The following is a 21,963-nucleotide window of genomic DNA, read 5'->3' on the forward strand; positions in this document are numbered from 1 at the left end:
CTCGGCTGCAGGGCTCAACAGCCTAAGTTCCAAATAGAGGGGCAGGATGTCATATCCCCAGGTAAGTTTGCACTTAGTATCAGTGTCCCCAATACTATAAGGGATATACTTATACTACTAAATTATTCTTTCAGATTCAAATTTAACTCACACCATGTGTCGCTGCCTGACTACCCCTAGCAGCTTTCTCAGAAACAGTTCCTAGAAAGAGGCGCAGGGTGAGGCAGCGTGAACCCGCACTGGGACAGCATTGTTGTTTGTGGGCGTGGAGGAGGTTGTGGCGCAGCTGCGGAGAGTGTTCGCCTTGGCAGCAGATCATCGTGTAGGTCCCCCCACTGACAATAGTGGGAGTGGGGAAGATAGACGTGCTGGCCGCCAGTCGTTCAGTGAAGCAAGGCCTGTTTCCATCCCTTTGTTCTTCATTTTTCTCCTGGCCCAGGGGCTGCCTTTACTCATAACCTGGAAGTCACCTTCTCCCCCGGAGAGGAGTGGGTACATATCACTCAGAGTGCCGAGGGGCTGGACCCAGAGAACTATCTGATTGTGAAGACCACCATCCAGGGCCAGGTGCCTCCCATCCCTGCCAATTTCACAGTCCACATGGCTCCCTACAAGGAGCTCTACCACTACTCCGACTCAGGTGAGTGGAACCTGTTTTTACATCTACGAAAGGGACAGTAATATCCCCCAAGGTGGTTGGGAGGGTGACATGGATTCGTACATGGGGTGTCTTCAGAATAGTGTGGAGCACATAATATGAGCTCAATATGCCTGTCTCTGTCTCATAATTATCAAATATAATTTGAACAGGGTTCTGACTGTAATGACAACAATATCAATGCCCTTACAGGGTCCTTCCAAATAATAGTAATAATCACAACATTGTATATGGGAATAGGTAAGAATCATATAATTATATATACTTTCTAATAATCATGCTATCTAGGCCTTGGACGATTGTTGATTAATGGACTTTGTACTTGTTGTAACTTTGCTTCCATGCCAATCATGGCACCCTGCTTTTAAAAAATCACACAATCTGCACAGTATTTAAAATTAATGTTGGATTTGGAGTCAGAAAATAGAAATTCTCATTGTGGACTTTTAGCAATCAGTGGGAAAGGTCACATACCAGTCAAAAGTCTACATCTGTCTTAATGGTAAGAACAACACCTTCCCTCGCCCTGTATGGTGGGTATGGTGTGCAGACACCCAGAGGTTTGGTTGAATTGTGCCCGCCCTGGTCTCTGCTTCTCCTGCCACGGGAGCGGGGTAGAGGAGGAAGGCAAGAGAACGAGAGGCTGAGTTCTAGGCTAGGGCACCAAACAGCTGCCAGCCAGATACCTGGGCTCTGGACTCGGGGGCTTCAGTTGAGAGAGAAGACCCTTGGCTTTCCCGGGACTCTTAACTGAGAGGAGTGACAGCAGTCAGGTCTGTGACGGGAGAGGGTGAATGGGGTAGAGACTGGCTAGACAGATTTACTTCCAATCCCCACCACCTCAGGCTGGTTATTTGACCTGAAGAAGCCTCTTTTGACAGGGTCCAGACGGTTATGAGGATTAACTCGGGCAAGGGTTTGGCAGGCACCTAGTAAAGTAGCATTTACTGCAGTACCACCCCCCCCAGTAAGAGTTTGACTTTACCTCCACTCATGTTCTAGGATTGCCTTGCAAGGGTTTCATTTAAAGTCAGGGACTTTCCAAGGATGTATGCTCCAGGAGTAAGAGGAAAATGTAACTAGAAAGCAAAATATTCATATTTTTCATACTTTAAAAATCACAATAAGCAGCTGTGTGGATGGACTTGCTACAAGTCAGGATAAACAGTGAGACCAGTTTAAATGCATAATTGTCAATATTTAGCATTGAAGTCTAAGCGTGAACCTCAAAAGACTAAACAGGTTTACCATCCACCCAGTGTCCACAGACTGTTTTAGTAATAACTTTTGTGTGTATGTTATGAGTTGGGGAGAAAGGTGGACATTTCTACTTCCATAAAGAGTTAGTCTCAGAAACTCGGAGGGGTAGTTTGACCTTGTCCGGTAGGGTTGCTGTGTATCGGAATTGACTGGATGGCCGTGAGCTTGGTGCTCTTGAGTTATAAGCTGGTGAACTATGATCTTGTAGCTTCTTAAAAGAAGTTAGTATATTAAGCAACAGCAAAAACCATGAGGAAAAAACTTACACATAAGGAAATTTCGCTGTGTCTACATATCTATCCATCTGTGTCCATCGTCCCTCATCAGTGCAGCTCTATCCTGTCTATTGCAGTTGTGACCTCCACAAGTTCCCGAGACTACTCTCTCATATTTGGCGCCACTAACCAAGTATCGTCGTACCGCATCGTGCAGAACATCACGTACCAGGCCTGCAGGCACGCTCCCCGACACCAGGCCATCCCGGCCACCCAGCAGCTGACTGTGGACCGGGTCTTTGCCTTGTACAGTGCTGAAGAGAGAGTGCTCCGGTTCGCTGTGACCAATCAAGTCGGCCCTGTTGAAGGTGAGGCTGGCCTTTTTCTTGATGTTGAGCAGGAATTGCTTCTAGTCTTTTTTCCCAGCATTCCTTTTTGAGTAGCCTGAGTGATTTACAGAAATTAATAAGAGTTACTGGGTGCCAATCTGTGTTAGACAGCTAATGAAAGGATGTTCTTTGTCTTTGATGTGGAAATGAAGGCCAGGAAATGAAACAGTAGGTGAGGCTGGTTTTCATTAACAATTGTGTATGCTAACCAGCGACAGGATACACCTGTGAATGAGACGGCAGAGCCGCTGCCTGGCAGCCAGTTAGGGGAGAGAATTCTGCTATCAAGTGTTGGTTATTGTGAGCCTAGTCTGGACACTCACGAAAGATGCCATTGAGGAAGTGGCATTTCAGTCAAAGCCGATGGGAAGAATGGCACCAAACCAAATGGGGCAAAGAACCAGTGCCTAAAAAAAAAGAGAATAAAACTGTATCAATGAAGAACCTTTAGCTAATTTCATACATATGGTGAAAGATCACATGCTTTTCCCCTAAGACGAGGGATCAATAAGGATGTCGGCTGTGTCCACTGCTATTCAACCTTGTGCCTGGTGGCGGTAGCTAGGGCAATTTGCACGAAAAAACAGGGAAAAGCATCCAGTTGAAAGAAAATAAAATGATTCTCCTCCGATAACATAATTGTGTAACCACAAAGTCCTGAAGAATCCACTATTTTTAAAATGATGATGGCAACATATGTACAATTGTGCTTGACACAAGGGATGTGTATGTATGGGTTGTGATAAGAGCTGTAAGAGCCCCCAATAAAATGATTTTTTAAAATGAATCCACCAAAAATTACCAAACTAATTTAATTATTAAACTAGTGAAGGTCTTTAAGATTGCAGGAGACAAGATCAATATTCAAAATTAGTTATGTTCCTATATAGTGGTGCTAAACAAAATGAAAATTGATTTAAGAACATTCCATTTCAAAAGAATAAAACACAAGGATAGAAGTGTAATACTTGTACTCTAAAACTTACAAAACGGTTTGAAAGGAGAGCTGACTAATTGGAAAGATATCCGTTTCATGAATTGGAAACTTAATATATTAAGATGTCAGTACTCCTCATTCCCTATCAGAATTCCAGCTACATTTTTACAGAAATTCATATGAATACTCCAATGCCCAGAGTAGCCAAATAATCTTGAAAAAGAACAAAATTAGAGGATTTGCTCAGATTTCAAATGTGAGGTAATCAAGACAATGCAGTACTGGCATAAGATAAGACATAAAGAGCAACAGAATAGAATTGAGAATACATATATTTATGAATGCTTTTGTTTACAATTGATTTTCAACAAAAGTAACAAAATTTAGTGGGGGGTAGGAATCTTTTTTTGTTTTGTTTTTTAACAAATGGTTCTGAGACATCTGGACACCTACATGCAAATGAATGAAATTGGATCCTTACCGCACAGCATATGCCCCAAATAACTTAAACTGGATCCAATACATAAACATGAAAGCTAAAATGAGTGTTCTCATAAGAAAATAGTGGGTTACAGCTCCTTTGTGGGTCGAACGACCCTTTGATGGGGTTTGCCCAATTCATAACAGTAGCAAAATGACAGTGATGAAGTAGTGGCGAAAATAATTTTACGGTTGGGGGGGGGGTTACCACAGCACGAGGAATTGTATTAAAGGGTCATGGCATTAGGAAGGCTGAGAACCACTGGCCTAAAGAGCAGACAGGTGTTAAATTAGGTGAAGGGGAAGAGAGTACTTACAGCTGAGGAGGGGGAGAAGAAAAGATGGGAAACATTCCTATGGAATGTGGTGGTGCCCACACAGATCTGTGAATAACATAACAAAAAATGTATACTTTAAACCCGTGAATTTTATATATGTGAATTTTTATCTTTTTTTTTAAGGCGTAAAAACTCAAAAGAAAATAGTCCTAAAAGCAATAGTTCTCAGGCTGCGGTGCATATTAACATTGCCTGCAAAGCTGGATGAACTGGCAGATAAATGGTCTAGGCATGCCCGAGGATGAACCTGTGAGGTCAGGACGGGCACTTGCACCAAGTCAAATCAGGGCAACAGTCGGATTTTGAAAGCCAGTAGGTTGTGTGTTCTCTAAGAAGGTGAGAAGTACGAGAGGAGAAAAAGAATGCCCTTATAATCTAGTCTCCAGATTGGTTCTGATCAGCCTAGAACTGGTAGCCCAGAGAGGGAACCCATGAGCAATACTGGGCTTTATCAGTGAACCAGACGTCACCCTTTACACCTCCGCAAGCTCAAGGGCTCAATATGAAAGCGGCACTTAACACAGCAAGATCTTTTTTTTTTCCCCAAATCACTTTATTAGGGGCTTATACAACTCTTTATCACAATCCATACATACATCAATTGTGTCCCCCCACTATCATGATCCCAATTCTGCCTTGCAAGTCTGGCTAGACCAGAGGATGTACACTGATACAGATAGGAACCCAGGGCGGATATCTTCAGGACCAGTGGTGAGAGTGGTGATACTGGGAGGGTGGGTTGGAAAGAGGGAACCGATTACAAGGATCTACATGTGACCTCCTCCCTGGGGGACGGACGACAGAATAGAGGGTGAAGGGAGACATTGGACAGGGTAAGATTTGACAAAATAATTTATAGATTATCAAGGGTTCATGAGGGAGGGGGGATGTATGTATGGACTGTGATGAGTTATATGAGCCCCTAATAAAACTATTAAAAAAACTGTGTAAAGCACATTCATTGCCCTCATTCTCAAAACATTTGTTCTCCACTTAAGTCCCTGGCACCAGCTACTCATTTTTTCTCCTCCCTCCTTCATGAACCTTTGATAATTTATAAATTATTTTGTCATATCTTACACTGTCCAACATCTCCTTTCACCCACTTTTCTATTGTCTGTCCCCCAGGGAGGTTATATGTAGATCCTTGTAATCGGTTCTCTCTTTCCACCACCACCCCCTCCTCCTTCCCGGTATCGCCACTCACACCACTGGTCCTGAGGGGTTCATCTGTCCTGGATTCCCTGTGTTTCCAGTTCCAATCTGTACCAGTGTACATCCTCTGGTCTAGCCAGATTTGTAAGGTAGAATTGGGATCATGATAGTGGGTGGGGAGGAAGCATTTAGGAACTAGAGGAAAAGGAAAGTTGTATGTTTCATCATTGCTACACTGAACCCTGATGGGCTCATCTCCCTGCGATCCTTCTGTAAGGGGATGTCCAGTGGCCTACAAATGGGCTTTGGGTCTCCACTCCGCACTCCCCCTCATTCACAATGATAAGATTTTTTGTTTTTATGATGCCTGATACCTGATCCCTTCGACACCTCGTGATCGCACAGGCTGTTGTCCTTCCATGTGGGCTGTGCTGCTTCTCAGCTGGATGGCCGCTTGTTTAACCTTCAAGCAACACAGCAAGCTCTTAAGAGAAACTAGATTCCTCTCTGACGTAGAGGTGACTTATAGTGCAAATGCTGTCTGTCTGTTGGTTTTAGGCAACTTGGTTGGGGTGGCGGGGAGGGCGGGGTCTAGGCAGTGGATTAATAACATACAAATGCCGGTTGATTTTTAGGAGGCCATGTGCATTTGGAAGGGAAAGCCTGTTGCTACAGATTTCTCAAGGGCACATTTAAGCAAAAACAGCTGGGGAAAATATCCTTTACCTATAAATGTCCCATTTAGCTCTTCTCTGGGTGTAAGCTTCTGATCTGTAAAAGGTCTTTTGCGCAAGAGACGACTAAGCCATAGAGCCCCATTTAGAATCTGCAATGACTTAGGGAATCATCTCTGTGGGTGTGTTTTTCTCACACGTGGAACATGGGGCAGAGAAAGCCAGCCACCTGGAGAAGACCGAGAAAGTAGCACGTACTGAGACCCTTAGGTGAATGGACTCAGGTCATCTTCTAAACTGTCTCGAGTCCGATAAAGCAAACCCAACCCTTGCCATCCATCGGGCTCCATCCCACAGAAGCGCAGGATTCCCAAGGCCGCAAATATTGGTAGAAACAGACTGCCACGTTTTTCTCCCCTGGAGCGGCTGGTGGGTTGGAAACATCTTTTGGTTAGGAGTCACCAGGGCTCATCACCCTAGCAGCGGATGTGATTATCCCCAGGTGGTGAACCTGAGGTGTAGATGGGAAGCCACCTGCCTGCCCACAGCTAGCAATGGTGAACTGGGCTACACGTTGGCCTGTGACTGCATGTAACTGAGGACTACTTTCAAAAGGAGTGGGTATCCTCAGTGGTTCTCAACCTTCCTAATGCCATTACCCTTTATACAGTTCCTCATGTTGTGACCTGTATGTGGACGTATCCGAATGGGGCGGACCCACCTGGAGAAGGACAGAGGAGTGGGGTGTCCATTGGAAATATGGTCTTAGGCCCTGTGGAAAAGGGGTCGCGACCCCCAGGTTGAGAACGACTGATTTAGGCCCTTCTGCGTGGACTCTGCTTCATCCTCTGGACCTCACACAGCCACACTGTTTATTCTGTCTCAATGGGAGGGAGTAAAACAAAACAGGAGCAAGAGCACAACAACACCTCCTTTTTCTTTCCTTCTCCGTGTGTAGCAGCATCTTGTCTTTTTCCCGTGGGACCTGCTATCTGGCAGGGTTCGTGTGAAACAACCCAGCTGCCTGTACCTGCTGTGGGGGCATCCTGGCCTCTTGGGGCTGAGAAGGCACTGTTGTTTTCCCAGGGAGCAACCCGGGCCCACAGCCCGTGCCTCTCCCCCCCCACCCCCACCCCCGACGCACCGGTTCTTTGAGTGTCCCCTGGGGGCTGGCTGGTTTGGGGGGAGTCACAGGACAGGCGCCAACCATGCTTCCTGCTCTTGCTCCCACTTCTGGGCCCCTTTGAGCGCGTTGACGAGACTTTGGCAGAGGGCCATGCAGTGATGCTGAAGGGCCGCAGCCAAGAACTCTTGTTGCTTTAAGGGAAGTCACTTTCCCCCTCTTCATTAGCAGAGCAAATTAGTTCCAGATTCTTTGTCGGAGTCAGTTTAAGAGGCTGAGGGTGAAGCAGAAGATATCGTCTTAAGGAAGATATATCTCTTCTTTACGTAGTATAGTAGAAGAGCGAATGAACAGCCGTGGCTTTAGACACGTGTGAAAAAATGCTTTGGGAAATGAGTGTTGAGTGAACGGGCTTCCTGGTGTGTGACCTTGGGGCCTCGCACTCCTAAGGTGCTCGCAGCTGGCCTCGTTCTGTGGCACTGCCTTGAAATTCCTAATCGTTTTTTAACAAGGCACCCTGAGTTTTCACGGGGCTGAGCCCGGCAAATCCTGGACATGTTCTCTTCCAGGCCAACGAATGTACTCGTTCATATCTTGTCCAAGTGTGCAAGGAAATTCTTTCTAAGTGGGCGGTGCTTTGGGCCCTCCTGTCCTCTTGACGCTTAGCAGGGGAGTGAGCACTGTGCGTGTGTGTGCGCGCACGCGCGCTTTCGTGAAACGCTTTCCTGGAACGTGCCATGGTGACATTTTGATGCTGGGATGTATTGGATTAGGGCACTAACCATTAGTAGTTATAAATTAAAGCAGGTTGAAGATTACTTTTTGTCTTTGCTGGGTAAGCCAGTCATTTGGTATAGAATCTTCTCCTAAAATGGGGAAGTACTAAGGGGAGCATCAGGCTCTTGCCTTAGCATAGGCAGCCAGGGAGACGCGATCTTGTCACTTGTAGCTGTTGCATATGCTGCCTCTGACCCAGGGACTTGGTCTGTACTATCAGGGGATTTAGTCACAGCAACTCGAGTACTGTGCTTCCTTCCCATCTGCCAGGAGATCCTGGGGCGGCACGAGGAGGTAAGAAGCAGGGGGCCTTCTGCTTCATTTAGGGAGCTAAGCTTCTTCTGATACACTGGTTTATCTGATTTAAATAGCGCTAGAGCTGCTTGTTGGCCCTTTGACTTGGTCAAGATTCTGTTACTTCAACCGACATCATTAAAGTGAACCCACAATAAACCCATGGCCCTCCTCCTTTTAGCCAATTACATACATGGGAACTATTTGAACATCTTTTATTCTAAGAAGACACTATTGTACTCCTTGCAAACTGGATTGTTGGAGTGTATCAGGAAGCACGAGCCCCGTCTGGGAACTAACCCAGGCAGCCTAGTTCAGACTGAAAGGGGAAGCTGCAAAGGCCATGCCCGGGCAGGTGGGCGAGCACTGGGAGATGGCCGATCGATGAGCTTGGCTACGGAGGCCAAATTGGGCGCTGACTTTTGGTAGTCCCACTTCCATGAGGTAAGGGGCCGGGGACAAAACGGGTGGGACTGAGGAGAGGGATGGTGCACCGAGGCGGAGGTGGTTCTAGCAAATGAAAGGCATGTGGTAGGGATTGTTGTTCTTGGAGACAAGCCTACCGAGAACTCTACCCAGGAAGTGTTCTCATGGTGCAGGCGAGAAGTCAGGAGGAGAAAATCCCCCTTATCTTGGGTAGTGAGGATTTTGCAAGATCTCAAAGTGTGCTACAAAACACAGACAACTTGACCCTCTGTTCCCAGGACCCATCTTGTTTTGTGCCCTGGCTGCCATCTCTCTACAGCAATCATGTTATGCTTTTCTGTTTATTTCCTCTCCACCCACGCAGAGGATTCTGACCCTCCTCCAGTGAATCCTTGCTATGATGGCAGCCACACATGTGACACAGCAGCACAGTGTCATCCAGGGACAACTGTAGACTACACCTGTGAGTGTGCACCTGGGTACCAGGGAGATGGCCGAAGCTGTGTGGGTAAGAGCCGTCTTCTCTTGCCTTTCTCATGTGCTTGTTGACAGCCCTCTCCCCACTGTTTATACATGTGTCCACTCATCTATGTACAGCCATTCTTCCTTATTATTGCCATCGATCTGTGAGTTTAGTTATTGACCTGAAAGTGTTACTGAAAAACTAAAGCATCTTCTGGTTGTTTTTTTTTTCCTTCTGGTTGAGATTTGAAAGAATAGTTTGGCATAGGTATTTGGGGTAGGACTTGTGAAAAGAGCATGCCTTTTGTAATTCTGAGATGTTTTTGAATTTTATGTTTATAATTTTGTGCTTGTATTAAGTATTATATTTAGTAAAAGGTCTTTTGTAAAGGTAACTTTACATTTCTGACATGGTTATCATTCACCTTAGTATCCCAAAATGCAGTGGAAATGTGTGTGTGTGTGTATTTTCAGTCTTCAAATGTCCACAGAATCTTTTAATTCCATTTTCCCCACAAACTTTTGAAGCCCATTTGTATTTAAAGAGAGAAAAACCTTTACACCTTTTTCTTCTTAACGCTCAACAATGTTGACATGTTTAAAGAATTTTCAGGGTGTGTGTTCAAAAATTATCCCCCAGTGCAGATAGTGACTTGAAATAGCATCATTTATGATGCGCTTGGAACACACCCTTATCTCTGGTGCTTAGAAATATTACAGCCTGGTTGCTGTTTGCTCCACTGCCCTGTCGTCCCTCCTAGTGATGAGAAACACTGACTTTCCGGTCTCGCCACTCCTGAGACCTTGGAAGAAAGCAGTGCCTGTCTGTTCTCATCCTTCGTAGATGTAAATGAATGTGCAACTGGCTTCCATCGCTGTGGCCCCAACTCCATGTGTATCAACTTGAGGGGAAGCTACAAGTGTGAATGCCGGAGCGGATATAAGATTGCTGACGATCAGCACACCTGCATCTGTAAGCACCACAGCCAAAAGAGGGTTGGATCTTGCCCCTTTAATTCAGTCATGTTGCTGCTTCTGTGCAGAACCTCCGCTTTATGATTTCCTTGGTAGGGGGTGGGGTGGGGGCGGCGTAGCATTCATGTAGAATTGGCTTAACGCTGTAGCCCAGCCCTGATTTCTGCCCCCTTAATGGCTATCTTCAGGATTGAGTTTCTGAGGGATGCTTGCCCTTATTTAGGATTCCTGTGAGCCCCGGTACTTGGCCCAATCATGTCACACGTCTTTGAACCTCTCCAATAAACACCCAGCTCTTTATAGAGGTCAAGTTCTATTTTTAAAGTGAGAATGAAGTAGATGTGTGTGCAATCCAAAGACACTTGTTTCACTTGAACAGCCAAGGAGGCTCTCTGGTTATGCCCTTTCTAATGATCCAAGAAATACTTTGGACCTAAGATATATCCAAAGGGACTAGAATTCCAAAATTCATCCTATTGATGGAGCTAGGCACTAGTAGAGAAAATACACTCTTTAATAGGATGAAAAAGTAGTAATGATAGTAGAAATGCATGGGCGTAGCAGTTGTCGTCCTGGGGAATTACTATAAAATGTGCCCAAGGACTGTTTTCATGGCTGATCTTGCAAACCCACTTTTCCAACCACAAACAGACCAGAGCTTCTCAAACTTGAATGCTCATGAGAATCATCCAGAAATCTTGTGAAAAATCAGGGTCTGAGTCCCTGGATCTGGGCAGGTCCTGAGAACTTGCATTTATTTCTTAAAGGCCCCCAAGATGGGAGTGGGTCTGTGGGCCACAATGGGGAGGAGTCAGGCACGCCCATTAGCAGGCCGGAACTGGTGGCAATCTTGCCTTCTCTTTGCAGTGATGGGCCCACCTCCCAACCCGTGTGAGGATGGCAGGCACACCTGTGCTCCCGCTGGGCAGGCCCGGTGCATTCACCACGGAGGCGACACGTTCACCTGTGCCTGTCTGCCGGGGTACACGGGCTCCGGGCACCACTGTGCTGGTGAGTACATGCAAGGCCGCTTCAGCTGGGCGCATGTGGCCAGGACCTCTTTCTCCCTTTGACTCAAGCAGCTTTGGAAGTGCCAGAAAAGAAACAGAAAAGGTGGTATCTTGGTTCAGCAAAGGGGGGGAGGGCATGGATGATTTTCCTTAGATCTGCCTGGTTGAACATATTCCCATTGTCCTTGGGGGAGACACTGCTCAAGGGCTGGCTAGACGATGCCCGCTGAGATAACCTCTTTTCCCGGGAAGAATTTTGGAATAGCAGCGTGTTCTTTCATCCTGGAGAGATGAAGGCTTCATCTAACAGTCTGTCTGCTGCCTGGCTTAACCCCACACTTCTCGGCATACCTGACGGCTCCTTAGAGCTGTTATCCCAGTTGAAACAGTATCGTGAGCAGTCTCTGAACACATACACAATTTTACCCTCCTTTCAGTCCTCTCTTCTCTAGGACGAGGAAAAGGCGGCACTCCACGGAGAGAAAAGGAGGTTAACGTAAAAGCAATTACTCGAAGCTTTTCTCCCAGAAACCCAACCGCCCTTAAGACTGTACGATATTCTCTCAAAAGCAGTGAATGAGAATGCGGGCATAACTGTTCCAATTCATCCGTGTCAAGACCAAATGAATGTGTCGTGTTGTTACTGTAAAGCGTTGCCCAATTCGAAGAACTACCGCTTCCCACTGCCTTTGAGTCAATTCTGACTCACAGGGACCGTACAGAGCAGAGTAAGGAAGCTTCCTTCAGTTTTCAGGCCTGCAGTTCTTCACTGGAGCAGAAAATCTCACTTTTCTGCCATGGAGGGACGGGTGGATTTGGACTTCCCACCAGGGGGCTAGCAGCCCAATGCATAACCCACTGTGCCACCTGGGAATGATATAGTACACAATTCAGTCGCATGCTGTTTGTCAGAGGCACCTAAATGTATGGTCAAATGAGACATTGGGGATGAGAGAAAGCTGGCAACGGGTCTGTGTGGGGAATGTAAATCTAATAGACAGGCTGTACCCTCTCCTTGATCGGCTTGCACCCGACCAACTAGGCTGATTTGCTAAGAACAGTCTAACTCCTGGAGGCTGCATAGGGGACCTCCACAGCACAGGATCCTCTCCCTCCCCAGCAGACATGGGATTCCTTCCCTCACCCCTCTGCTCCTTCCCTTTGGCTTCAGCCATACAGGCTGACTGGTCAAGCAAGCTGACACAGCACATTATTGATGGAGCAAAGGGGCAAGGGCAGTGTTAGGTGGGGTCAAATAGAGAAACAAATCCAGGGACTCACATGTGTGTAAGAAAGAGTTTTATATCAAGAAGTAATTATATATCAAGAAAGTGTCCAAGCTCAGTCCAACTCCGGTCCTAGACTAGTCCATGAGTCCCTCTTCAGACTCACGCAGCCACATGCAATGATGCAGAGGGCAGGAGGGCTGCAGGCTGGTGGGTGCAGAGTCGTGTGGATCCAATGTCTCAGGCAGGGCTCTGGCAACTCCCACGGTCAACAAGGAGGAAGGGACAAGCCGAGAAGGGGAGGTTTCCCCCTCCTTATGAATAGACAAAGAGGCACCATCAGGCTATGACCTGATTGACAGGTTGGATACCACCTCTATGCTTTTATACATCAACAAGTTGACATGAAATTATGTAACTACCACAAGCAGCATAGCAATCCAGCCCTTTTCAGAAATGTCAGACTACTTGGTATGGCCTTCAACTGACTAATGTTCCAACATTTTAAAATGGTTTTATTGGTGTATACTTCACATAGCCTCCAATTTAATTGTTCAACCATATTAAGAAGACTTGAACAGTCAATTTCAGAACATGTTCTTCTCATGCTTGTTGTTAGCCTCCCACCTCTCCTTGCCAGGTTCCGAGGCAGTTATCATCCACTTGCTGTCTCTATAGATGCACCTATCCTGGCCCCATGTTCCCGTTTTTGCTGTACAGAACTGCTGTGTGCTTTTTGTTTTGCTCTGGCTCAGGTCTATTTTAATTTTGTTTTTCCTTTTGAAATCATTCTATTGGGGGCTCATATAGCTCCTACATACATCTATTGTGTCAAGTACCTTTGCACACATGTTGCCATCATTTTCAAAACATTTTCTTTTTACTTGAGCCTTTTGTTTTTCCTTAAACTGATGCTGTTGTTGCTGAGGTACGGAAGGATGTTCACTCTCAGCTGGAATTCCCGCTTGTCCTGGTATTTGGCCCAATTAGATTATGAACTTGTCTGAAAATGTTCCCAGCACTCGCTAGAGGATCTAAGGGGTAGAATCTTAATCTCCTTAAAAGACTCTGGGTGTGACTCAATACGCTGATGCTTGGATGCTAGATTTCACCTCTGGCTTTCTCTCTCTCTCGTGCACTTTTTTTAATCTGTAAACCAAATTGTACTGGTTGGTGTTGCCTGCGGTAGAGGCGGGTCCATCTCAGAAGGAAACCCTGCCTGGGCCTGGGCCGTCCTCGCACTTGTCATGCGTGAGCTGGTTGCTGTACTGACTGTCCGGCCATCTGCTTGGGGTCTTCCTCTCATGACCTGCACTTTGCCCAGCACGGTGTCCTTGTCTAGGGACTAGTGTCTCCTGATCGTGTGTCTGAATAGATGAGCTGACGTCTCACCACTTTCTCATCTAAGAAACATTCTGCCTGTATTTTTTTTCTCAAAGACAGACTTGTTTGTTTTACTGGTAAGCTGTAGTATTCTAACCGAGCCGGGATGCCCTTTCTGAATGTTAGCATCATGTCGATCTGCAGGAGCTCAAAATGTTCAAAATCGAGTCAGTTCCCCTTTCGTTTAACAGCCCTTCCCCGCATCTCTCCTCATGCTCTGCTGTCAGCGGCAAGAGGCGAGTGGGCGGCCGCAGCAGCACTCTGCCGGGAAACGTCTCTGAGTAGCTACTGAGCGTATCTAGCGAGGACCTCTCTCCGTCAGCTGCCAAAAGCATGCCTCTCACTTCTTTTTGAGCCCTCACTGCAGACAGTGTCCAAGTCCCGAGCGCTGCTCCCTGTCTGCAAAAGGCAATTTTTTCTATCCTACTCCAAAACTCATTTTAGCGTCAGCCTCTTGTCCGTTCCGATGCCATTTCTACAACTGCAGTTATTTGTTAGGACAGCATCTCGTTTCCACACACCAAAATCTGTGTTGGTTTTCGATTGCCTAACCAATTACCTTCTAACTGGGGATTTAAAACAACAAACACATTTCTTGCACAGGTCCGGTGAGTCAGGAATGTGGGCACAACTTCATTGGGGCTTCTCCTTCTACCCATGGAGGAAGGAGCCCATCCCGCGGGTCAGCTAGGCCTGGGGTATGATCAGCTTGGGATGGTTCTGCTTCCATGTTTATTTACATGGCTGATGGCTCTTGGCTGGAAGCCACACTCCGTTCTTTTTCACATAGGCCTCTCCAACTTAGAATGGGCTCACGCATGGGAATACTTGTGGGGATGGCGCATGACGGGCTTCCTTCTGTTGTGCATAGGATGGCTATGGGTCAGAGCAGACTCCATGGCGCCTAACAAGCACAGCTCCAACATGGCAGGCTACTCTATCAACATCAGTAAGACAGTGCTGGAAAGGTAACCACTGATCAGACAACCCTTCCACGTTGCTTTATATTGGCTAGAAGCAAGTAACTCAAAGGAAGGAAATTAAATTGACCACAAATACCAGGAGCGGCGCCCTGGTGGCTTAGTGGGTTACACATTGGCCTGGTAACCACAAGGTCAGCCCCTCAAACCCACCAGCTATTCTGTGGGGGAGAGAGGAGGCTTTCTGCTCCCGTGAAGATGTGTTTATCTAGTTAAGGTAACCTGGTGAACACCAGGAGCTACGGGGGTTACTAGGGGCCATTTTAGAGGCTGCCTGCCATACTCGGTTACAGCATGGTTGCTTTCCAGGGTGTCAGACTGTGCAGGGGAGAATGAATAGTTGTTCCTAAAGACCCATGCATGTAGCTGATTGGACTAATCATGTGACTGGCAGAGTAAGGACATAAAAATTTTCACAGTGTGGGTATGTCACAGGGGCTAAAGAATATTTGATGAAGATTCTACTCTGGGGAAGTATGTATTCTTCATCCTATTTTTAGTCCATGAAACTAGCATCCGAGGCTCTGTGGATTTCCTTCAAGCTCCTCGGAGAGGATGCTCTGGGTTCTCAGTCTCTCCTGAGTCACTAGCAAGAGGTGCCTATCCAACTAGGATGAAATCCTCTCCAGCTCCCTCGATCTGGAGGGATCTAAGCGTCAGTATGTTAATAATTCTCAGGTTCATAAGGGTTCCTTTGTCTTTGTGAAACGTGGTGACTTCGCCAGGTGCACAAGCAGATTGTCTGGCGTTGGGGCTTTCCCAGGGAGGAGCCAGTCGGTGCATTGAGGAAGCTGAGTTACAGGTGGCTGCTTCCCCGGAGCTTGGTTGCTCAGGAGGGGGTTGGTGCTTCAAGTACGACCTTTCCAGCATGTTCTTTCCTAGCTTCACCAGTGAATGTGGAGAATTCTGTTGGGAATGAGCTGGCTTTCATGACCTAGATGGCAAAGGGGCTCTACTGTGCTGTGGGTAGGCCCCAGTGTTCTAACAGTCTCTAAAGACTACTGACAGGGATTCCTCAGAATAAGTCATGGCCCCGACCCCGCAATGGTGCAAGGAGGAAAGGCCCCCCGCAACCACCACCACCACCACCTTGCCAAGGGATTGGAAGCCTCCATCCTTTTTCCTCTTCGGGTGCTTGACACCCTGCAAAATAGGGAAGAGGTCTCTTGGTTTTTGCAAATGCTGCGTTCCTCAAAGCCCCTCGGTGTCAGCACTCTTGGAGAGAAAGCACAGCCCACTGTGAGCACAGGCCCTCGGGTGGCTGGCTGGAGTCTAGTTGGCTCTCATGGTTGTGGCCCTCCAAAATGGACGTCAGGGCCTTTGATTCGTTGGCCTTTGAGGTTGGCAGAGATTTCTCCCTGTGCTGCCATCAGGCTCTTCAGGGACTTTCCCCTCCCTGCTAAGTCTTCACAGTTCCTGGCTACCTCTCACTTCCCTGCCAGGGACAACAGCATCTGCGGGGAGGAGGGAGTTTGGCCAGAATTCCTGGGCCATACGCTTTAAGAACATAAATTATGCGACAGCTCTGGGGAATCCCCTCATGTCTTAGCTAGAAAAATAATCGGTAGAAACTGCTTCCTAGTGTCCAGAAATAGTGTCTCAGGAATTCCTGCTTCCTGCCATTGCTTGGGGTTCCTGTTACCTTTAGAAGTACTGTCAGCATGTATTGTGACTAGCAGGAAGCTTTCGTTTCCTGCATTTGAAGGGATGTTGATATTTACAACTTTGGTTTTACAGCCAGTTTTATACCCTCCTCCAGGCCAGAGGACCTGGGTGGTCAGTCACATCTCCATACTGGGCATTGGGCATTTGAGTTGTCCCTTGAAGAGACAGAAAATCGGCCTCAAGGATAACCAAATATGGCCATCTAAAACTCACACTGATTGTCTTGGAGATGTTTGTTTCATTGGCTAATATTTGGTTAACTGAGGAATGAATGAGAGAGCCTGTGTTTCTAACCCGGTAGATAAGCGCAGCCGTCTACTTTTCACCTTTGTCAGTCCATCTGGAGGTAACTAGGGAAGCCAATTACTTACCTAGGCCGAGCCTCTCCGGGTGGTCTTAGCCTTGGTTAGTATTTAGATTTCGGGGTGGATTTATGCTGCGCTAATTTGTTAGTTACAATCTAGGATGTTCCGCTCTAATGGACATAGTGTCTCTGTTGAATGGAAATCCTTGCACGTCAGTCGTGAGATGACTCAGTGCGCATGTCCTCAGAGCAAGGTGGGTGGGGCGTTATCCTAGGAGAGATTTCATCGGGTCCAGGGAAGCCAGGGAAGGGCCATCCTGACTCCGGCAGGATTGACATTGAACTCGGGACTTGGGTGTCAGGACTTCATCAAGCCCCTATGTAGTGCAGGTGGTTAAACATTCAACTCCTAGCAGTAAGGTTTGTGGTTTGAACTCAACACAGGCGTCTTAGAAGGCCTGGCAATCTGCTCCCCCAAAACCAGTCATTGCAAATCCTATGGCTGTTCCCCCAAAGCGGGCGATGAGATGACGCTTCACTCCCACCAGGATGACTAAGATTAGAAAATAAATAGTTGTTGACAAGAAGGTGGGAAAATCAGAACTCTTATTCATTGCCAGTTGGAATGCAAATTGGTTCAGCCACTGTGGAAAACGATGTGGTGGAAACCAAAAATAGGCCTAACCCAGGGCCCAGCAATTTCACTGCAAGCTTTGTGCCCCAAAGACTTCAAAGCAGAGACTCGAGTCATAACAGTCAAAAGTTAGAGACAATGTTGAAGTCCATCAACAGATGAGTAGGTCAAATGAGACCGACTACACACCTCAGCCTACAGCGCAGCTAGCGGGGAAGGACGTCTTGGTAGACGCTATCACATGGATGGGGCCGGAAGGCCTTCTGCTCAGGGAAAGAAGTCAGTCACCAAAGGATACATGTGGTGTGAGTTCACGTAAAAAACGATAAGAAAAGGCATGTATATTGTGAAGAAAGTTTATCAGGGGCAGGAGGGAGGGGAAAGAAAAGTCAATGGTGACAGGTAACACAGTAAGCGCAGAGATGCACAGCAGATCTGTATACCTTCTGCCCAGGAGTTGTACACCTGTAAAGAGTTTAATGGACACAAGTCCTGTGATAGATATATTTATAGTGACAAGAAGGAAAACTAGCTGCTGAGGCTACGACCCAAAACCTTATGGGATCGAGTTTCTTGTTTTGGTGATTTAAGACCCTGGCATTATGAGACATACCAGTTAATTGGCTCATTAACATCATTAGGGCTTCTATTTGACCTCCTAACTTGTTGAATCCTGCCTGTGGTTTAAAAGCTTACAGGTGGCCATCGCAAGTGCACAATTGACAGGTATTCACCTGGAATAGCAGAGAAAGGAGGAGAGTCAGAAATGAGGATATGGACTGTGTTGCTAATTGCTTCCAGAAACAACTGCCTCCCTTGTTCTGAGAGCAGGAAAACCAGATGGTGCTCAGCTATCATTACTAAACATTGAGATTAAAGAGTCTATTGTAGAGAATTCCTGATCAGAGGGGGAACCATGGTTGAGACTTTCACATTTCATGGTGCCATGAAGTTTGCCAACAGCTGGCCACGAGCCCTCCTGAACTGACACAACGTCTGTCTTCAGGTTCTCTTTCTGGAATTCTTCCTGAAGGTTCTACTTTTTTTTTTTTTTTTCAATTCCCACATTTAAATTAAAAATTTTTTTTGTTATCATGGATAGGACTACTGCTTTGTTTGATTTTTAGTGGCGGCTTTATTATACATTCACCCCTTTTTTTTAAGCTTTTTTTTTTTTAAACTCGGGATAACTTCCTGTCTCTTAAGCTAAGCTCATCTCCATTGGGCACTGGCTTAATAGCTTAACTCACTGCTTTGCTATTGCTAGCACTTGCTGATTTCAGTAATAAAACCAATGGAATGTCACCTCAGTTCTGGTCGGCATTGCTGGCTTTTAATTCTGAGAAATGTCAGGGTGAAAATGGACCCTCCTGGTACCACATGTGGTGGGGAGACATGTTTGTGGTCTTAATGCCCGAAATGTTTCCATTTTCTTTGCTATGTGTTGTTCCAACATCCCTGATACTTGTACTTGTTCTACTAAAAATGGTAACTAAAGAACATCTGGTTAATTAAGGCTCTAGGAAAGAGGTCACTGATGAATGCAGTGCTAATTTAGTTGGGGAAAACTATGCACTAACATCTGGGCTTTGCATCTGTAACGGCGTGTTGTAGGGAGACAGTGCCGACAGTGAAAGGAAAAGGTCGTGTGATATATGTGTGTATATATATATGTGTGTGTGTGTGTATATATATAATCTGTATTGTAGGGTTACTGATAGAAAAGGACCTGGTTTAAAGTGTAAAAGTTCAGAGGTAATTCACTGTAGTTAAAAGAATGTTCCAGTTACCTCCTGCTACTTAATTTTGCCTGGAATTCCTTGTAGTTAATAAGATGCTCTAGAAATATATGGCAAGATTTTTTTTTTTATAGTGAGTGACCAACGTGCAAATTTCCTCTGAGCATTCATCCTCAGTCCACAAAGTCCTCGACTTCTTTCTATAAGGCCTGCATTTCCATCACAGCATTTGTCTACTCCTGCCCAAAAGTCCTCTGAGCCCATTTCAGGCAAGACCTCTGAAGCTGACAACTTACTGCTGATCCATGTGCAAAGACCATATAGTAGAACAGAGAAGGGACCCTGGTAGCATGATGGTTGATTGAGCATGAGGCTGTTAGCCAATAGGCCAGCAGTTTGAACCCACCAGCCACTCTGGGGGGGGGGGGGGGGGGGGGGGGGGGAGGGGGAGAGGAAAGCGGCATCCTATTTACAGGATGGTTACAGCTTTAGAAAACACCAATGGGTAGTTCTAATCTGTTTCTAGGGTCTCTATGAGATGGTTTCAATGAGTTTAGTAACACAGATGGTGTGTGATGAAATCATCCTGTTTTTCCTTCTCCCTCCCTCCCTCCCCCTCTAACCCCTGTGCCTGACCTCGCAGATGTTAATGAATGCTTGGAAAACAGATGTCACCCGTCAGCTACCTGCTACAACACCCCCGGTTCCTTTTCCTGCCATTGCCAGCCTGGATACCGTGGGGATGGAATTCAGTGTACGCCTGGTAAGGTTTGGGAGGCCAAGTTAGGCACAGAAAACTGGTGATCTGTTTTCCGCAACACTTCAGTCCACTCTTAGTTTGAACAGGTAGGCGGCCTCGGTAGATTTTTCTAAGCTCTAGAATTTTCCAGTTGCCAACTGCTGCCTAACTTAATGATGAAACCAAACTGTTCCCACGGAATCAATTCTGACTGATGGGGAGCCCCCGAGTTGCAGGATGGCCATCCTCCAGGGGGCTTTTAAGGCTGTGATCTTTCAAAAACAGATCACCAAGCCTTTCTTCCAAGGTGCCTCTGAGTGGACTTGAACCAAAAGCCTTTAGGTTAGCAGGCAAGTGCTTAACTGTACCACCCAAGGCTCCAGGATGTATTGATATCAGTTTGCTGAAGTTCGGTAGTGATTAGTATTCTTAGACGCCTGGAGAAGATAAGATGACCGATCTATCATCTTCTCTCCTTTGCCAGGAAGGGTTCCGGTTAGGTGATTGAGGTAAAGCTTACTAAACAAGAGCTGTGTACATGCATGAGCCAGGAGGAAGCACCGTATAGTCTGCTGAGCACTGGCGACACAGAGCTGCTCAGATTTAAGCTCTGCACCTCCAGGAATGCGTGGGGGGTTGACTTGTTTTCTCCAATGTCTCTCAGGACCTTTGGACGGAAACCAGGGGTAGTTCGTTGTCTGACCCAGGCGGCAACGAGAGCCTAAGGGTTGAGATGAGAGAGAGACTGCTGTCCTACATGTACGTAGTGAGGGACTTGGAGGGTGAATGGTGAAAGTTGGGAATAAACTAGATAGCGACAGAGAGAAAATGAAAATCTAGGACTCCCAGATCCCAGTGGCACACTGTCTTCCATGTCTCGTCTTAGGACAGGGGACTTGGAGGTTGCCTTGTGAACGTGAATAGGTTCTGATGCCTTTTGTCTCTCCCTCTCTCTACCCCGGTCCCTGAAGAGCCCATCGCAGGACTGAAACCCTGTCACCACCAGCAGCGCTATGCCCAGGCACAGCCTGCCTATCCTGGATCCCCACACCACATCCCCCAGTGTGATGATCAGGGCAATTTCCTGCCGCTGCAGTGTCATGGCAGCACAGGCTTCTGCTGGTGTGTGGACCCACGCGGCCATGAAGTCCCTGGTACCCGGACCGCCCCTGGTTCCACTCCACCTCACTGTGGAGCCCCAGGTGAGAAACCAGGAGTTGGATTCCAGCTCAGGCCCTGGGGTTCAAGAAGCAGGACACTGGGGGGTGGGGGGGTGGGGGCAGGAAGAGGGCATAACCCCTGTTCAGACATGCTGACTCAAGGTCACTCGGCATCTTTCCCAGACTTCTCCTCTAGCCTGGGGCTGCGAGCGGCCACTGAATTGGCTCTGACTCGTGGTGCCCCCACATAGAACAGAAAGGTGCCCGGTCCTGTGTCAGCTTCCCCAGCACTGCTTGGGCCATTGTGGTGGCCACTGTAGCTTGGCTGCCTTCCAACCAATGGCGTTCATCTTCCAGCTCTTTAGCGGCCGTGTTTGGCGATGAGCCATTGAGTTTTCACTGGCAAATTTCCTTAAATATATTAGCAAGTTTTCTTCTGGGTCTGTCTTAGATTGGAAGCTCCATGTAACCTATGAATGATGACTCTTGATCTTTGACACGAGGGGCACGGCTTCCAGCATCATAGCAATATGCAAGCCATTACAGGATGACAAATTTATACCTGGGTAGTGGCTCCTCCTTGGAAGCATATGTAAGCACAGGTGTGTCTGTGTGTATACACACACACACACACATATAATGTACACACATAGATGCTAATGTATATACGGGTATGTATGTACACACATACACGCAATCATGTCGTAGAGACACACTCAATCTCTGTTACAGCAGATCCCATCTTCTTAAATTCTTACCCAATACAAGACTGGACGTTTCGATGGAGGGCGGGCATGGCCCAGGTCTGTGAGGGTATTGCAGAGAGAGCCAGCAGACCTTGTCAGGCTAGCCTTTTGTCCAAAAGGGAAACTGCCTTCCTTCGTAACTGCCTCACTGTACCTTCTGTATGGCAAGAAACAGCCTTGCTGATGTCAATAGGGAAATTAATGATGAAATCAA

At 46.9% G+C, this 21,963-nt stretch overlaps 1 protein-coding gene across 1 annotated transcript in view; it reads left to right on the plus strand.

Annotated features, from left to right (window-relative positions):
• NID2 (nidogen 2) overlaps positions 1–21,963 on the plus strand; it is a 76,314-nt gene that overhangs the window by 43,457 nt on the left and 10,894 nt on the right. Inside the window, exons 7-13 of the mRNA XM_045287635.1 lie at positions 440–640; positions 2,271–2,501; positions 9,091–9,234; positions 10,033–10,161; positions 11,031–11,174; positions 19,748–19,867; positions 20,815–21,045. Of these exons, the coding sequence (XP_045143570.1) occupies positions 440–640; positions 2,271–2,501; positions 9,091–9,234; positions 10,033–10,161; positions 11,031–11,174; positions 19,748–19,867; positions 20,815–21,045 (1,200 nt within the window). The remainder of the gene's footprint in view (positions 1–439; positions 641–2,270; positions 2,502–9,090; positions 9,235–10,032; positions 10,162–11,030; positions 11,175–19,747; positions 19,868–20,814; positions 21,046–21,963) is intronic.

This window comes from Echinops telfairi, unplaced genomic scaffold, assembly GCF_000313985.2.
Source record: "Echinops telfairi isolate 266 unplaced genomic scaffold, ASM31398v2 ScPeMD7_18;HRSCAF=68, whole genome shotgun sequence".
Lineage (NCBI taxonomy): Eukaryota > Metazoa > Chordata > Mammalia > Afrosoricida > Tenrecidae > Echinops > Echinops telfairi.